Source organism: Brassica rapa, chromosome A05 (assembly GCF_000309985.2).
Source record: "Brassica rapa cultivar Chiifu-401-42 chromosome A05, CAAS_Brap_v3.01, whole genome shotgun sequence".
Classification (NCBI taxonomy): domain Eukaryota; kingdom Viridiplantae; phylum Streptophyta; class Magnoliopsida; order Brassicales; family Brassicaceae; genus Brassica; species Brassica rapa.
In genome coordinates, this window is record NC_024799.2 from 21032238 (window position 1) to 21050494 (window position 18257).

At 36.4% G+C, this 18257-nt stretch overlaps 2 protein-coding genes across 4 annotated transcripts; both read right to left on the minus strand.

Annotated features, from left to right (window-relative positions):
• Positions 1-1166: 1166 nt before the first annotated feature.
• On the minus strand, positions 1167-9450 carry LOC103869487 (autophagy-related protein 2). Of its 2 annotated transcripts, none has more exons than XM_009147574.3 (15): positions 9009-9450; positions 7913-8892; positions 7595-7743; positions 7191-7339; positions 4083-7112; positions 3879-3991; positions 3463-3652; positions 3082-3195; positions 2896-3003; positions 2639-2771; positions 2141-2337; positions 1859-2055; positions 1693-1781; positions 1547-1589; positions 1167-1444 (listed from the first exon to the last, which is right to left on the minus strand). In XM_009147574.3, exons 1-13 carry the CDS (start codon positions 9201-9203, stop codon positions 1700-1702), a joined length of 5637 nt encoding a protein of 1878 aa, XP_009145822.1. In that variant the 5' UTR covers positions 9204-9450; the 3' UTR covers positions 1167-1444; positions 1547-1589; positions 1693-1699. The 2 variants fall into 2 exon arrangements, with proteins under 2 accessions (XP_009145822.1, XP_009145821.1); XM_009147573.3 differs by having other exon boundaries at positions 1167-1426; positions 9009-9449.
• Positions 9451-11347: 1897 nt separating this feature from the next.
• On the minus strand, positions 11348-16361 carry LOC103869488 (plastid division protein CDP1, chloroplastic). 2 transcript variants are annotated; one of them, XM_033291272.1, is made up of 13 exons: positions 15686-16361; positions 15442-15555; positions 15207-15344; positions 14878-14982; positions 14657-14779; positions 14114-14482; positions 13919-14014; positions 13672-13788; positions 13181-13246; positions 12370-13098; positions 11800-11993; positions 11638-11725; positions 11348-11593 (listed from the first exon to the last, which is right to left on the minus strand). In XM_033291272.1, exons 1-12 carry the CDS (start codon positions 15971-15973, stop codon positions 11641-11643), a joined length of 2424 nt encoding a protein of 807 aa, XP_033147163.1. In that variant the 5' UTR covers positions 15974-16361; the 3' UTR covers positions 11348-11593; positions 11638-11640. The 2 variants fall into 2 exon arrangements, with proteins under 2 accessions (XP_033147163.1, XP_009145823.1); XM_009147575.3 differs by having other exon boundaries at positions 11400-11725; positions 15686-16346.
• Between the last annotated feature and the right edge of the window lie 1896 nt (positions 16362-18257).

The window sequence follows — 18257 nt, forward strand, 5'->3', positions numbered from 1 at the left end:
GTTTTAGAATTTCAATGCAAATTATGTGACTAATTTTTTTTTCTACATAAATTAAGAAAAATTAAATCAACATAATTTTTATAATTAAATAAGAATGAAACTGAACATTTAGGGGGGGGGGTGTATTAATGAACTAATGATTTTAGAATGATTTGAGTTTTCTTTAAAATCTTATGTTATTCAACTAGTGATTTCTAAATACATCTTCAAATCTTCTGTTGTTGAATATAGAATTTGTGTATAGTTATTAAAAATCACTTGAAATCTTCTGTCATTCAAACAGTAATTTGTAAAACCTAAATCAAATCTACTGTTATTCAAAACAATTTTTTTTTCAAGAGTTTGTTAAAAAAGGAATTTCAGAAGACTTTACACTTGTTTTTTTACTTAAAAATAGGTATAGCCAAATCTCACCTCTACATATGTTATTTGATGAGATTTTTGAAAAGAAAAGAACTCGTACGTTTAGAAAACTGCAAAAATATTCCAGATTTTTTATATTCAATTTTTCTTCTTTTCTCTGATATCAATTGTTCGTACGTCTCAGTTTCACTGTTTCTAACGTTCTGTTATCATGTGCTGCTGATTTTGATTGAGTAAGTATGCTTTGAGTTGTATATGATATGACATAAGCTTGTTCGTATTAGCATTCGACCAAAACAATGATCTGAGAAATTGGTGACTGTGAACGATATCAATACGTTTTTGTGTGATAAAGTATGGTTTGAGATGTAAAAGATATGAACGCAAGCTTGTTCGTATGTATGTTTGTGCATTTTATATAATATAACTTATGCTTGTTTTCTTGGTTAGCATAATCTGTATATTCTTATTGGAAAATGTGGAGAAATCAATTTTTTGACCTTCTGTGTTGAATCTGGAATTCGTGGATTTAAAGCTTATAAATCCCAATAATTGTAAAATCCACCAAAGCATTCTACAATCATTAGTTCAATACACCTTTATTAATTTATTTTTAAGTTGGTGTAAAAAAAACTAGAAGGTCATCTAGACTGAAACGAAATAAGTACTGAATTCTGTGAATTCTGTTTAGGGGACCATGTTTGACCACGTTTCCAAAACAATCATCTAGACGTCTGATTCAGTCAAGCCACAGTCGCTGTTATCTTATTTAATTAATTAATTTAAATCTTGAAAACAGAAAATTACGAAAAAGAAACTGTCAGAAAATAAATTTCTTTTGGACAATAATATACATAGAAAACACTACACTTTCACTCATTTGGCAAACCTTGTGGGGAGGGGTATATATATATATTTACAATGGTGCAAGATCGAACTTTGTTTATGTACAGAGACAAACTGAATGATTCTATAACTTTTTTACCAAAATTATCCCATCTCTATGAGTTTTGGAGGGGAAAAAGAATGGTTCTGCACTTCACTCTATTCAAAACCTATACACCTGCAAGAAAATGAAACACTGCTGAAATTATCGAACCAAAAAAGTCCATACAATTAGCAAATTGTTTATTTTCGAGGTCTATAGGAATTGAGAACACCTAAACCGGTTTAGTGTACTTACATGCTATATGTAGAAGGGACCTGACACCAACATGGATAATAATCTGTAGCAAACATATTAGAAACACGAGCAGTAAATGTTTCTCAATCCGCTAGATGAATATTACCGCAACTGCAATAACAATCTAAGAATGGCCTAAAATTTACCTTGGCTTTATCTATGTTGGTCTTGTTTCCTTTGCTTATCTGGTCCTAAGTACTTCTCCATTGATTCCTTTTTATGTTCAGGATCAAGACTGAAAAATCCCCAAAGACTCTTTAGTACTCTGTAAAATAACATTTGTTTCACAAAAAGAGTTGAATATAAACAGACCTATTTCTGATGCCAACAAGAGCGCTATGTACCGCCCTAACACAAGCTGAAGCAGGTGCTATAGCAGCTGTTGGAACTCCCTGAACAACTGTTACAAATGTTGATCCAGCTCCGTCTCCACGTTGATACTTTTTTAAAGGTGTGCGGACTAATGCAGAAGCCGTCTTGCCTATTCCATCACCGATGTTCTCGCATGCCTATAAATGTAAACATCTGATTCAGAAGCGGAAGAGGGATCATTTGAGCAGAAACTCAAGACATGTACTAATCTTTTACACTCACCTGACGCATGCCTTGCTTAGCGTTTCTAGGCTGGTTATGTCTAACATTCGTCTTCGTTTTGCCTTGGTGCTGTGGCGATGATGGTGCACTTGCTAATATATATTCTGCTCTCAACAAAATATCATGAGCCCCGGCTGCCAAGTGAACACCAAGTCCAACGGCTTCCAGTGAGATGCTTCTGAGAAACGCAATAGTACCTGATAATTGATAATTTCAGATCAGTCACACGTACCATAGTAAACACACAAAGTCGAAATTCCTGGATGAACCAAACACATAAGGTTGAAGTTATTTATTAGGGCTAGTAGTAATAATTATTAACCCTTGTTCTAGTGGAGTGAGATTGGCACAATAAACCATTTATGACCAGTTCCACTTTTGCAAGTGGTCTTTTAACAGTTAAAACCATATATGATAACACAAAGAGCACCATAGATAGCTTACTTTCAGGTAATAGAAAAGTAAAGGGAAAACAAGGACTTTAATTTCACGCCTTACCTCTTTGGACTCCCTTTACTAGCCTTCGATCTTTTCTGTAACTTTGAACAGGTGAAGAGACCAGCTTCGTAGCAGCAGCATAAAGAGCAGAAAGTGATCTTACTGTTGGGATACCCTTCAACAGTTGATGAATCTAAAAATACAGTTACAGAACATTAAAAAGCTTGTTAGCCTTTCTGTTTTTTCTCTTTGTGAACGGAAACCTTGCGAGTCTGAACCCATAAAACGGATGATTATTAATGCTATGAGAAATGAACCTGATTTTGAGATATATCTTCCAACCACTCTCCCACTACAGTCTCGCATACATTACCCCAGCCGTAGATTCCAGCAGCATGCACATGTTTGAGCTTTAGTTCAATACCCTACATATGTTCCTCTATGAGTAAACGAAGCTGAAAAAAAAAGTTTGAATACACAAGCTGAAAATTTGTGTTCCTTACCTTCCAGGGAACAAGGTTCACTAGCTCTGCATATTTCCCTCCAGTTAGTGCTGCTAGATCAACATGATGTGGACTGTAGTCAACTCGAACAGTAACAGGCCATATGTCGAATTTCTGCAAGTAAATTTCCCTAGTCAGATCATTTTAACAAAATCAACCTCATAGAAACATATTTCCTCAGAAAATGAAAACACAAATATATCTTTACTTTAGCTGAGAGACAACATAAGTTTATTTTTGGAGACATTAACATGATTAGTATCGAGCATGAAAACACACCCTATCCCTATACATATTTTATACACGTCCTAGAAAGGTAATGCGTGAATATTTCTCCTCTACCATCATATTGGCTTACAGGAAGAAAGAAACTTTATTAACCTGAAAATATGGAAGAAGCGCTTCTTCTATGATATTATGTCCGTTAACAGAAACCGACAACGCTGAACCACCTGAGTCTCCGACGGAAACTACAGGCTTTTCTAGGTTGTTAGCTCCAAAAAAGCCGATGAGAAAATCCAGTTGACTTTGATGAAGATGCAACAGTATAGGGAGTAAAGCAACACGTAACCTGGCAGGAAGCAGTTGAGGAGTTAAACGAAATAAAGGGTTCACATAGGCGGTCACTAGTATTTAAGCCATAAATAGAAGGTCCATATAAGTTGTAATGTAACACCAAAATCTATTTAAGGGAAAAAGATCCAAGTAGCAGAAATAACGTAGTTCAAGTTTACTAAGACTTGGACATAAAAAGGTAAGAATAACACCGTCGAATAATAATAATAAAAAAAGCATACCGGTTTTCCTCAAGTGGCGTGTCAGGGTCAGGTCTGACAGCTTTTAATTCCAACTTGATTGCATTTGCAGACGAATCTCTTGGGTGATCTTTTGAGTTGTAATATCCAAGCACCTATGAATCATGACAACAAGTTCAATTATCTACTCAGTTACTTTTAGTATAACCAATCTTATGACATTTAAAGGTGAAAAATATCAATTACCAATCTCCACGGTGCATCTTTGCTTCTATCATAAAGATAAAAATCTTGGACCATGAGGCATAGCTTAGAAGTGCATGTTCCACCAATTGGGAAGGTATCATATAGGCACTGCACCCCAGATAGTTCCAGCTCAAGGCAAGAACTTGTATCCCGGCCCACTATACTTTTATGAACTTCACTTTTCTTTCCAGAATCATGCCAATCAGAGCCAGAGTAAATCCTCCATTTGATGTCGATGTTTTTCAGAATTACGCGTCCATTAGCTGTTACTGTAGAATGAGACATCAGGCCAAAAGATGAAAACTCTCCATCCAGCATATGTTCCTCATGATCTTCCTCAGTTGCTTCTGACACATGGTCTTCTAAAATTCTTATGGAAGTGTCATCATACCACCCAGAGTTTCCTCTACTCAAATCAGTCTCAAGAAACACTTGTCTCCCAGATGAATCCCCTTCTTGAGGTACCTCTGACAAGGGATGGAACTCAGAAAAACAATAGTCTTCAATAATTTCAGGTAGGCCATCTCTTTCAAGGAATATTTGGCTGCTTTCTGGTTTCAATCTGGACGATGACTCACCAATGAACTGATTAGAAGGTGGTTCCTCAGGAGTAGCAGGTACCCAGTTAGGTGCATGCCCATAAGGGGACATATAGTTATTCTGAGATTCGAAAGAGTCGGACTGACTACTAGGATTGACATCAAATTGGAAAGCATCTTCATTTATTTCGCCCATCAAACCAATGATTCCTGTTTCAGTTTCGGAACCAAATCTTAGGTTTTTAATTTCTCCACTTGAACCAGAGCTACCGAGTGTATCGCTGATGTCAAAACCATTCCTAGCATTCGCTTGCTGAATGTTGTCCCATCGAGTCTGCAAGTGCACAGCTGATTCCTCCAAATCAGGAGCAAACAACTGTTGGAGCTGCGTGGCCAAGCGAATCAAACCGGAGGTTGTGTCACTGCAAGTTTCAATTAATAAGTGAGATTTTGAACACTCTAACTCCCAGAGAAGACCACTTTCAGAGTTTGTCCTTAGAGTTGCTTCAATTAGCGCTTCGGTAGCAACTTTAACATAGCCAGTCTTATGAAGATTCGCTGAACTGTACGTTCCATCAAGTCTTCTAAGGTCTAAATCCAAGGACAGAAGAAGCCCAAGATCTTGAATCCTGATTCTGTAGTCATTTCTTATGGAATCAACCAGACTTGTCTTTGAAAGGCTAAAAGAAGATGCCGCTACCAGACAGGCCACCCACGGATCACTTGATTGATGTAAATGATCTGTATTCTCGTGGTGGGGCTCATAGCTTATACCAACATCAACCAAATTAAGAGTAAACGAGGAGCTACTAGATGAGCTGGAGTTTCTCTCTTCAGAATTTGTCTCAACTTGAGAAGTGAAAAAAGAAGAAGCCACATCTATCCAATCCAGGCGTCCCCCTACGGCAGAAATCGTACAGCCCCTGACAGATATTGCTAAATAATCGTAACAGGCCCCAGGCTCATGTAAGTTCAGAATATCTAAGCCAGCCAACCTTGACGATAATGCATTTGAACCTCCTCCATTACCGCGCTTGATGGCAGAGTTGCTACACGAGATTAATTGCAGCTCTTGATCATGTAGACCGGTGACAGAGCCCCATAGGGTGCCTTCCCCATGGGCTAACCAAAATAAATCAGCACCAGAGATACTGCCAAGATTTGAGACAGACATAAGATTTAATTTTTGAACGTTCAGGTTTAACTGAATCCATGATCCTGGAAGCTCAATCTGAAGTTGATTTTTAATGTCCATTCGAGGTTCTGGCCTAACGAAGATGTCAACAGAATCACATTCCACAACCAGACACGCTTGACACACAACAGATTCCTCTATTTTCTTAAAGGCACGTTCCTCTTGTTTCTCACTTGTATTGGCTACCATACGTGATAGCCAATTTTTTGCCTGATCTATGAGATTACATAACTTGCTGTATTGCCAACTATCTAACCGGATGGTAAGTGGAAGCAAATGAACGTAGAGGCAGAATGAAGAAGCCAAAAATATCTCTTTCCTGGTTCGAGAGTAGATGTCTTCTTGATCTTTGGCAGTAGCAACAGCAGCAAACTCAAGGCCGTTCCTCCTAGATTTATCTGTTTGAATAGATTCTTCCTGCGTAGCCAGCATCTTAGCTCTCTCCACTAACCAAGGGCTAATGATAGTTTCATCTTGCCAAAACATACCAATAGTTGAAAGTTGGTGACTAGTTCTATTGTTGGCAAGTAAAATACTATATGCAGAGAATTCACCCCCTGATTCAGAATCTTTATGGTCAGAAGTGACCATATAAATGCTAACATCTCCAACACTGAAGCATATGGAGCGAGCAGCCGATGTAAAGTACTTCTCCCCTGGACTTCCTTCCTTACACCTTTCCTTGTCAGAAGGTAGAGAGGAAGATAAGTCGACTACAATAAAATGTTCGCCAAGCGAGCTACACAACCCTTCTGAAATGGGGAAGCACAAAATCGCTCGAGCATTCCCGATTGACACGCTACCTCGCAATCTTTCTGATTTAGAAGAGGATGCAACCTGATTCCTTTCATGACTAGTTACGGGGATAGATTCTGACACATCGTTGAAGAGATTTACCAACATTTCTACTGAATGAAGGTTCAACCAGAGTGTGGTAGGTGGCAAACTCAGCGAGAATGAGTTTGATCCTCTAAGGTTGGCTTTGGATGATTGGAAATTGACAGTAAACTGAAATCCACTCCCCCCTGCAGCTATAACTAACAATGTCTTGACTGCAGAACCCTTGTTACGAAATAGGAAGCCATCAGAAACTATCTCGCTTGATTTTTCGGAAGCAGCATTCATATCAGACCAGGCAGAGGGAGGAAGTGTACTCTGAACTTTGGCTTGTAAATCCTTAATCAAACCACTCTGATATTCAGAATTAGCGGTGCCAACAACATTTCCAGCTTGATAATAATCAGCGATCTCCACGCTGTTCACTTCTGCTTCTAACCTCATATTCTGAGGGGATACCTGTTGAATTATCGAATGTTTTAAGTAACTTGCACAGATACTAATGAGGGAGGAAACACAGTTCATCAAAGTAATTACCTGAAAAGACACAGAAATATCTCTGAGTTCTGCGCCTAAGTAGTGAATCCCCGTGGAAACATCCTTCCAAACGTTTTCATCTTGGAAAAACAGTACCACCGAAACTCCAGCAAAGGATACCTTACAACTAGTTTCAACGTGCTTCTGTTCTGCATATTGATGAGAATAGTTGCACATGAAGAAGAACTGATTAGTAGAGTACAAAGTATATGAACAGGAAACGATGCAGGCCTATGTAAATAAAAGCTACAGATATTGCAGAGAGTTTATTACATGCACATGTAAATCAAAGCTTGATGGCATGGAAAGAATAAACAGAAAAAGAAACTAAGATTATAATATGATTACCAAAAAACCGTTTCAGAAAGATCACATTTAAACATAATTCAGGAAAAGAATATTACCAGAAGGAAGAAGCAAAGACCCAGAAGCAAGGCTAGATGCCGCATTGATAGCTGTGAAGACAGAGGATGTCCAATTCCACATTCCTTGGCTTCCAAAAGCTGATTGGTAACTCCTCATTGCATCAAAACATTCAAAGAACTGGTCCACACTGTAAGGAACAAGAAGATATAACACGGTTAAGAGAACTCATTTAAAAAACAAACTAAAGATATAATCGTGTCCAGATTGTAACAAAAGATGAAGATACAAGTCAAGCAAAGGATGCAATATCTTTGAAAGACTGTGAAAATCAAAATGCTAGAGACATCGTTTTATACCTTGCACCAATATCTACTTCTCCATCCTCTTCTTTCTTACTGAAGGAAGACGGAAACCAATCTGATATAAACTGTAACTCAGGTGTAATATCCGGCTCGCCTTCTTGTCCACCCGACAAGGATGACGTAGCTGGAGGCGTTACCATTACATTAGTAGGTACCGCAGGTGAGCCCAACGATGAATCAGAATGCGAAACTGAAGGACAACAGTCTGATCCGAAACTACTGAAATTCTTCCACAACCGCAAAAACCATCCAATTGTAGAAGGTTGAAACCGCACTTCAACAGGATCAATAGAAATATCAGCATCCACTTTGCGAATGTCTAAGGAACCATTCTTCCAAGGTATACTCAAATTCACACTCCCTGAAAAGCCACCTCCTTCGCCTGTCATGATCACATCATTTGACATGTCGCCATCATCATCATCATCATCATCACCCATATGTAAAAGCTCTACAGCTGCTCCTTGAAACTTCACACAGTTTCTCAGTCGATTAATACCGAGGAAACTATCAGGGGACACTTCACTAGTCGAAACTCTCTCCTCTGAAATGCCACACTCTATCTCCGCCATTCTAAGCACCAATTTTGGCCGCGGACCACCAGCTTTATTCCGTTCTTCGCCAAAATCAGGATCAAACGCTATGATCAAATTCTTAACTTTGATATGGAAGCTCGTAAGAAACCATTTAACTATCTTCGCAACAGTCTTAACTCCTTCATGGACATCAACAGAGGCAGACTTAGCAGCGTTCACCAACATCTCACTCTCATGAGTTCCTAGTCCAATACGTGAATCATCTCTGGTGGATGAGGAGGAGGTGCTGGGTTCATTCGAAGATGCAGTACTCTCCAAACGTGGTGCAAGAACAAGCTCGACCTCGTCGAGCTCAACTTGACAACCATTAGTCTTCCAAGGCATCTTAACTAACAAAGAACCAATCGAACCTTCCTTTATGAGCAGCGGAGCATCAAACTGGAATCAAACACCAAAACAATCAAAAAGTGTAAACCTTTGATGAATCTATAAGTCTAACGACAAGTAAAACTGCCATCAATTCGATAACTTAGAGCATCAATTGAGAGATAAACCTTGTCATTGAAATAGTCAACGTTGATAGCGAGATCGGAGAGCTGGATTGTGCCATCCCTAAGCTGGATATCGAGCTGATCGAGGTCGATATCGCCGAGTATGAATTTGCCGAGTTTCTTCTTCAATAAGAATTTGACGACCCTCTTCACGGCCCACCTCGAGAAAGCAGCCTCCGCGAAGTTCCATGGAAACATCGTGTTCCCCCCCCCCCTGCCGATCAGAGAATCGATTCGAAGAGGAGTCTAATTTTGGGATTTTATGGAAATTTAGGGTTTTTCGAGTTCGCGGGGGATTTGGAGGAGGATGATGATGATGAGGGAGAAAGTTGGTGATTGCGGAGAGAGAGAGAGAGAGAGAATCGAAAGCAAAAGTGAGTCACGGTTTTGGATTTGCCGTGTCGGGAACCTCTTTCCCTGTCTCTCTCTCTATCTAGAAATTTTATATAATTATCCAGTCAAACGACATAAGAAAAATATTTATCAATATATAATTATTTAATAATAAAAAAATTTTACACTAAACATCACTAAATTTTTCTTATAAGTATATCAGCTAATAATAATTTGTTTTTTTACTTTAAACTAAACAAACAAAAATAATTGTTTATTAATATATAATTTTATTTAATAAAAATTACAAAACCTTAAACCAAAAAGAACTAACGATAATTACATCTATATGTACAACCACGATTTTTCATATTTTTTATACGTATCACGAATTTCAATTTATTACCAGAATTCATGATAACTAGGTGTTTTGCCCGCGATGCGGGCTTAAACATTTTCATAATTTTTGAAATTTTTTTTGTACACTATATTCATTATACTAAAATAAATCTTAAAATAACTTAATATTTTATTTTTAATTATAAATTAAAAAATTTTGATTATTATTTAATAATATAATTTACGTTTTAACTTTTTACTAAAATACTTTTTCAGATAACAATATAATATATATATAGAAATTATCTGTTTTTTAATTATATTTTTAGATTTTGGATAATTCAATATTTTATTTTAGTTATATAATTAAGAATTTTATTTGATTAATATTTAGTTATATAATTCATGTTTTTAACTTTTTATATATAATTCATGTTTTTAACTTTTTACTAAAAGACTTTTTCATATAACAATACAATATATACAGAAATTATCTTCTTTTAAAATTATATTTTCAGATTTTGGATAATTCTTACTATTATTAATTTTAATCAATTATCTAATCAAATAAATTAAAATTTCGTTTTTATTTTTTAATTTAGTTATACATTTTATTCATTAAGGGTATAAACGATATTAACCACTCTAACTTTTAACGTGAGAGCTTGATTCCAAAAATTTACTTCGCAAATAATTTATTTGATGATTAATATTTAATTATATAATTTACGTTTTAACTTTTTACTAAAATATTTTTTTAGATAACAATACAATATATATGTAGAAATTATCTTTTTTTAATTATATTTTTAGATTTTGGATAATTCAATATTTTATTTTAGTTATATAATTAACAATTTTATTTGATTAATATTTAGTTATATAATTCATGTTTTTAACTTTTTATATATAATTCATGCTTCTAACTTTTTACCAAATGATTTTTTCAGATAACAAAACAAATATACATAAATTATCTCGTTTTAAAATATATTTTCAGATTTTGGATAAATCTTACTATTATTAATTTTAATCAATTATCTAATCAAATAAATTAAAATTTCGTTTTGATTTTTTAACTTAGTTATACATTTTATTCATTAAGGGTATAAACGATATTAATCACTCTAATTTTTAACGTGAGAGCTCGATTCTAAAAATTTACTTCGCAAATAATAAGGGTATAAACGATATTAACCACTCTAACTTTTAACGTGAGAGCTCGATTTTTTTTATTAATATTTAGTTATATAATTCATGTTTTTAACTTTTTATATATAATTCATGCTTCTAACTTTTTACCAAATGATTTTTTCAGACAACAATACAAATATACATAAATTATCTCGTTTTAAAATATATTTTCAGATTTTGGATAATATTTACTATTATTAATTTTAATCAATTATCTAATCAAATAAATTAAAATTTCGTTTTGATTTTTTAACTTAGTTATATATTTTATTCATTAAAGGTATAAACGATATTAACCACTCTAACTTTTTACGTGAGAGCTCGATTCTAAAAATTTACTTCGCAAATAATAGTATAGATATTCTCAAGGTCTAAACAGTGCATGTTTAAGCACTAAGCACGATGTAATACGTTAACTGGTCATGACTCATGAGTTTCATAAATACCATTTTAGTCCTACGTAATTTACAATTAGATTCTGTATTTTTTAAAGCTTTTTAAATGAACTTGGTGAGGTGACGCTTTACAGAAAATTCCAAAGGGTGGCTATCCACAAACATATCATCCAAATCAAAAGAATCTACAAAGACACTTCCGAGTTTGGATTACTAACGAATAAAAAACAAACCTTTAAAGATTTTCCTACATAGTTAGCTAAACCAGAACAAAGGCTAGAAGGAACTCGTGTTCCTATAGTTTGATGCTACAACTTTAGTTAGATCAAACATCATTCTGCGATATACTGTGCTTTGTTTCTAGGAAGGTCGTGTCATTTCTGTATTTGGATATCGCTTTGGCAGAATCTCCACGATCCATCTTCTTGCTTCTTCAGAGTATAGCGGATCTTGTAAGTGCTACACAAAATATACGAAACGCAAGCATCAGTGAATATACGCACTCAGTCCAAAAGTGAAGCAAGTGTTTTTACCTGTAATATTTTGCGTTTTTGGGCTGAGACTCGTCAACTAGTTCTGCTGCTTCTTCAAGAAGGGCCTCGATCTCGGCAGTCTCACCAGCAACACTACCATCTGTGGATATGTGTGCTTGCAAAATCTCAAGATTAAGCAAAACGAATCTCCAATAACACGACTTAGCTTTTGCTGTTTGCGCCAACGTTTGCCACTGCAAAGTCCACATTACCCGAAATAAGAACAAATGAGCATACCCTGACAGACATTTGCAACGTAGACTCTGATGAATCTTTACGTTAGAAAAGGTTAAAAATAATGATCCAAAACTTGCCCTAGTGGCCAAGCAAGCTCTTTCTAACCTAGAGGTCAAGGTTCAATCTCCGGTCTATGCAGCACTGTTTTTGTTTCATCCCAGTCTTACTACGTGTTCAAAATGTAACTTAACCGTAAAATATCAATTTTCTAGATCTTATTCTGGACCTAGTCGAACTATTGATTGATTTGTACTCAACGATTGACGTTTAACCAGATCACTGAAACTAAATCAATTAAGCACAGAAACAGATTAAATGTGGAGAATCAGTGACCTGGATAAGCATGGCTTCGTCAAGGACTTCAGGAAGGCTATAAACTTGATGTGTAGGTCCAAGAGCTTCAGCTTTAATATTTTCCCACTGTCTCACAAGCTCTTCGGCGTCTTCTGTAAGCATTGGTCTTTTGTGAACTTCCGAGGTGGGATGAGACAATGTAGCCGATAGACCAGAGCTTTTTAGATACAAGGCATCCGAATGTTCCCCATGATGCCTCTTCAACATGTCCAAGAGTGTTTTGATGTTGCCCACGACACCCTTTCTGTTCACAGAAGCAAGGTTTCTTCTGAAATTCCCAGAATCTGATTCCAAGTGCGGCTTTGCAGAACCCCATGTAGGCAGGCTCTGTAATCTACCAGACCTAATGCCTGTTAGCTTTAGAGAGAAGAACACGGTACAACCTAATAAAGCAGCAACAGATACCCTTTGGATCAAACTGCTCTGAGAGAGCCAACCATTCCATATTTTATTTTGCTGTAAACCAAGGTTCCTTTTCAGTTGAACCGATGGCCTACTGGCACCGCTTTCATCAATATTCTTTGTTGATGCTACTGGGCTCTGCAGATTTGTTGGTGCCAATTGCTCGACAGCTGTATAAAGATGTTGTGACGAGTTCATGAACTGCATAGAGGAAATCGGTCTTTGGTTCGTCTTGTGATTAATAATTGGCGGTGACCCCATTTTCTTGTTCTCTGGATATTTTTTTTCAGCCCGGAAAAAGTTGGCCTGCATAAAGTTGTACGTATAAATATGCTTCTGCTTAAATATAGAACTGGTTTACAGAATCATTCAGTGATCTGGTTCTTACCAAAGATGGCGAACAACCCCTTGTGTCTGGAAAGTTGGCAAGCACTGAATCCTTTAGCCACGCTTCCTGGTTAATTTTATTAGGTAGTACGTAAAAGGTCAATATCAACTTTTATTAAAGAAAATTACAGCTAAACACGATATAGATATACAAAAGCGTATGCAATATATAGCAAAAAGTTAAACTGAATGAATCAATCAAAGGAATTACCCATGATCTCTTTTTCATAAAAAAAGCTTATGTCAACTAAATGGAAACTGAAGGCAGCCATACGCAATGCTGTTAAAGCAGATTCTATGAATTTTACTACTGCACACTCCACATCTCTATTTTCATTGTTTCAGTCAATGCTTGGGACATAGCACAATTCATATTTCATTAAGTTGATCATGCCATTTATATCAGGGAGAACCATCAGCCAGGGAATAATTACGTCCGCACTCCTAGCAACATACAGACACAAAATTCTCGGTAAAAGACATCAGGTTTACCAACGATGGTGTTGCAGAAGTAGTTCTCAACTCTTTCCCCAAGATCGAATTACGAACCGCAGAGTCTGAATTTGAATCCAGCTGCTTAAGTTTTTCAAGGGCCTCAGCCTCGGAACCCTGTGTTATCCAACATGTAGGTCCAGTAGTACTTAATTAAATGTACAAGACATGGATCTTGCGGAGCAGGTGATTTAAGTAAATTTGAAGAGCTTAAGATGCAACGACACATTGGAAAGGGAAAAAGAACCTGGTTTAGAAGAAATGAGCAAAAAGCTTCCTCAAATTTCAGATCAACACCTTCTGATGCTATTAGACATTCGCATATAGATTTTGCTTTATTAATCTACACAAACATACTGAATGTTATACTTTATAAACGAACAGACTAGAAAAATGGACCAATTAGTTAAAATTTATCAAACGATAGAAAAGAGTTACATACCTTATCAGTTTGCTTGACTGAAAATCCAACAGCGATATGAGCAACCAACACCATGTAGAAACAATTAAAATCAATTACTACTCTTTGATTGTGGGATTCAAGTGATTTTTTATTTTTCCGTGTAATGGCCAAGGTATCCCATGGAAGGAGATCAACAATCTCTGTGGCCAGTAGCCTGCTAATTGCCTGGCTCAAAAAGCATGGCCAGTCTTGAATTTGACAGGAAGCTTCAACATCAAGGCCTTGTCTCAGAAGTTCACGTAGCGCTGCAACTGCACCTCGTCTCCTCTCCGCATTTTCCGGCAAGGGAGGTAGGCCCAGTAGATCTAATGTGCATGGTGCTGCAAGCTCCTCCAAGGACTCTTCTATCTAAAATTTTCAACTTAAATCACTTAAAAAAGTGGTAGATTTTGCTTTTAGATTATACGAGCGAGCTTACATATGAAGCTCCTTATCATTACTAGATAAGGCATGCTAAGCAAGTGACAGAACTAAAGGTAAACACAAGAAGCCTAATCAGCCCTGATGCAAGGCAGCTATTACCTGAGATAACAATGCAAGTTTCCCAAGAGTAACTTTACTCTTCAGAAAAGACTGAGCACGAGCAAGAGCTTCAAATCCTTGAGAGACTTTGTTCGCCTCGAAAGCATCCTTGGCGACCGCGCACTTCATGGAAAAAAAAAAACCCAACCATAACATAAAAGAAAAGCAGAAAGTTAGTGAAAACTGGTAACTAGTTTCCATCCCTGGTTTACTGATCTTACCTCAGCAAGTGCCATAGACAAAAATATATCATGAATATATGGCTTCGAATCAAGGTGCCTGAGAACAGACCGGCCAATATCCAGCACCAATTTTTCTTCTCCAACCTGAAGCATAGTAGCTCACATCACCGGTTTATCTCCTATCCAAAATCCTTTATATCTTAAGCTCAAAAAGGCACAAAACTTGAGAGGGAAATCATCAAAATCCCTCTTAAATCTCGTAGCAAATTTGCATTTAAACGAGGTAAGGTACCGATAGAAATGAAAAAAAAACAATGCAGAAAGATAGAGGTACAAGACATCTGCAGGGACATAATCAGTAGTAATACCTCTTGAAGAAGGCAGAGAGCAGCAGGCAACCAAGCCCATGGGATTCTAAGAGGAGATTTAGGAGAAATATTTTCTTTAAGGTTACCAGCATACTCTGGTTCAAAAAGAAGTTTATCCCTAACATCCATGAGAAGATCCTAGCACATTAAAGAGACGAAAGCTTTCATATAATGAAAAATGGTCAGATCCTATGAAGCACTTGAAACAGAATCAAACTCTGTATAGGACTTGAACCTGGCGAGCTGCAGCAGCTTCCATTGTATATCCTTCTTCAGCATCAGCTTTCTTCAAATTCAGCACCGACTTAACGACTTCGTCTTTCTCAGCCTTTTCAGAAACTCCAATAAGCTACAAGATTCAATTCCATTGACAGCAGCAAAATTAACTTAGCCAAATCAATAGTTTCTCAACACTGACTACCACGAACAGCTACTTCAACTAGAATTCCACTTAACCTAAGTAATGATTTCGATAATACCTGGTAACAAGTAACCGGGATTTCGATTGTAGATGTAGATGCAGCGAGCGAAGAGGTACGAGACGGAGCATTATCGACGACATGTGCACCACCACCACCACCAGCATTCAACCTCCTCCGCCGCGAAGAGCAACTAAAACCGTCGAATTCTCCGGGATCAGAACGCGCGACGAGAAAACATGAGATCTGAACCTCCGGGGGATGTAGGATGATGCTGGTGCCGCGATTGGAGATTCCGCGGAGCAGAGAAGAAGAAGGGAGAACTGGAAACGTGTAGAGCACTGGCATTGCTGAACCGCAGCTTCAGAGGACGACTGACTCCTAGAAGAAGAAGAAGAGTGAAGGTAGAATCATGGTATGGGTTTACTCAGAAAATTGACATTGGTTTTGATTGCTGATTCCTTTCGTCTCCTGAAAATAATTGACGATAAGGCAACCCGCTGAACCAAGCAGAGGCTTCAGGGTGACACATGACGTGACCACGCCTCTTGGAATTTTGACATGGGCCTTTTGGACTTCTTACTGGCTTAACTTTCGGCCCATATTTAAAATGGGGAGGTCAAACACAGAAACTTTAGCTAAATCAACCAAAGTAGCTTTTAGTAATTTAGGTTTCTAGATTTAATTTAAAAACTATATTTTAAAAGCGTGGGATTTGTTTTTTTTAAAATAAAATTTCATCAAATTTTGTTAATTATAAGATTATGTATACGTTGATGACAAAAAAATAATAATAATAAGATTATGTATTTTTATATAAGATAATCTAATCTATTTCCAATTTGAGCAATTGGCGCTAAAATACATAAAATACATCAATAACATCAAATTTTGCAAATGTTGAAAAATGGCCAAAAACATGTTAAAGCCCAAACTGTTTAGAGATAAAATGACCTTACTAACTCTATTAATCATTTAAACAAATTGGAAAAACGGTATAAGTTTTTAGGTGATGGTTTTCAAAATATTTTTATTTTATTCTCTTTCCATCGCGATCATCTTCTCTTTCTTTTTTTTTCCCAGATTTTTCTTCGTCACTCTCCAATAAATCCAATGTTTCTTATGAGTTTCTTTTTCTATTTGAGATTTGACATATTTTTAATGTTGTAGAATCACATAAAATCCACAAGAAGATCACATAAATAGTGAATTTGGTTCAAACATTGTTTTATTGAGCTTACTAGGTGAGTTGGATTTGGTTCATAAATTGTTTAACTGAGTTAACTCAATAAAACGTACAGACTCATTATGTAATTGGAAGTTTCAGCTAAAATTTTACTTGTTCTAGTAAACATAATATGGGTTTGTTAACAAATCATGATAATTGAAATTGTTGGCCGGATAAAAGTTCACATTAACTATGTGATCAGATTCACAGTCCACCCTATGCAATTCATATATTTCTTTATGTAATGTATACAAATTATCCAGTTATCTTTAATGATCGTTGGTTATTTAAGTTAGTGGCCGACTAACGTAAATAATTATCCGGTTATTGTTATTGTTAGTTGGATTTTTCAATCAATAATCGATAAGGAGTTCTAGCCTTCTCGCTAAAATGAGGAGAAATGGCAGTAACTCTATAGATCTTCTTCTTAGTGTTGGATTGAAGACAATGGGTGTTTCTCCCCGTAATATGCACACTAGCCCTTTGTGGTAGCTCATACTGCCATATTTAGCTCCTTTATCGGAGGAAGAGGTCGTAGCATTATTGTTTCAACTTGTTGTTGTTGTTGAGATGTTCTCCACCAAACTGATCTACTCCAACTTTTCATCAAGTTATCAAACTTGAACAACATAATACCCTCTCCTTTCCTAATAAAACTTATTGGTTAGCCAAGTTGAGAAATCTTGTTACAAGAAGAAAATAATTGGCGAAACGAAACTTACAGTGGTGATGACGAACTCTCTTCTGCCATTTGTTGTAAATATACATGAACCCGATTAATTAGGACTAAACAATGGAATCAATTGGAAAAGAATCACATCTCAGCGTTTTTGTTGAAAGAAAAAGTATATGGTTGACTTATGTAAAAGATGATCAATTCAAGAGGGAGACGAGTAGAGAGGACCTTGAGATATGATCATGACCTTTCTCTCGCTGTAAAAGCTGATCAATTAAAGAAGAATATGAGTGGGGATATGATCAACTTACGTAAAATATCATCAGTTCAAGTAGGAGACGAGTAGAGTGAGTAAAGATATGATCGACTTACATAAAATCTGATCAATTCAAGAAAGAGACGAGTCGTGAGGACCTTGAGATATGATCAGGATATTTTTCTCGCTTACGTAAAAGATGATCAATCAAAGAAGAAGATGGGTAGGGATACGATTGACTCTGATCAATTCAAGAAGGAGACAAGTAGAGTGTGAGTGAAGATATGATCGACTTACGTACGTAAAATCTGATCAATTCAAGAAGGAAACGAGTAGAGAGGACCTTGCAATAATATATTTCTCTATTAAACCGTGCTGATCAATCAAAGAAGAAGATGAGTAGATACATATATATATATATATATATATATATATAATAGACAATCCCTATCTCCGGTTTTAGTAATGTAAA

What these genes read in the sequence shown, in the direction of transcription:
- LOC103869488 (XM_033291272.1), bottom strand. Translation starts at nt 15,973, where the DNA reads ATGCCAGTGCTCTACACGTTTCCAGTTCTCCCTTCTTCTTCTCTGCTC. An exon ending in TCCCGGTTACTTGTTACCAG is followed by an intron (nt 15,556 to 15,685) that starts GTATTATCGAAA and finishes TGAATCTTGTAG; the next exon opens with CTTATTGGAGTTTCTGAAAA. An exon ending in ACGAAGCCATGCTTATCCAG is followed by an intron (nt 11,994 to 12,369) that starts GTCACTGATTCT and finishes TGGACTTTGCAG; the next exon opens with TGGCAAACGTTGGCGCAAAC.
- LOC103869487 (XM_009147574.3), bottom strand. Translation starts at nt 9,203, where the DNA reads ATGTTTCCATGGAACTTCGCGGAGGCTGCTTTCTCGAGGTGGGCCGTG. An exon ending in ACGCCACTTGAGGAAAACCG is followed by an intron (nt 3,653 to 3,878) that starts GTATGCTTTTTT and finishes GCTTCCTGCCAG; the next exon opens with GTTACGTGTTGCTTTACTCC. An exon ending in TGAACCTTGTTCCCTGGAAG is followed by an intron (nt 3,004 to 3,081) that starts GTAAGGAACACA and finishes GAACATATGTAG; the next exon opens with GGTATTGAACTAAAGCTCAA.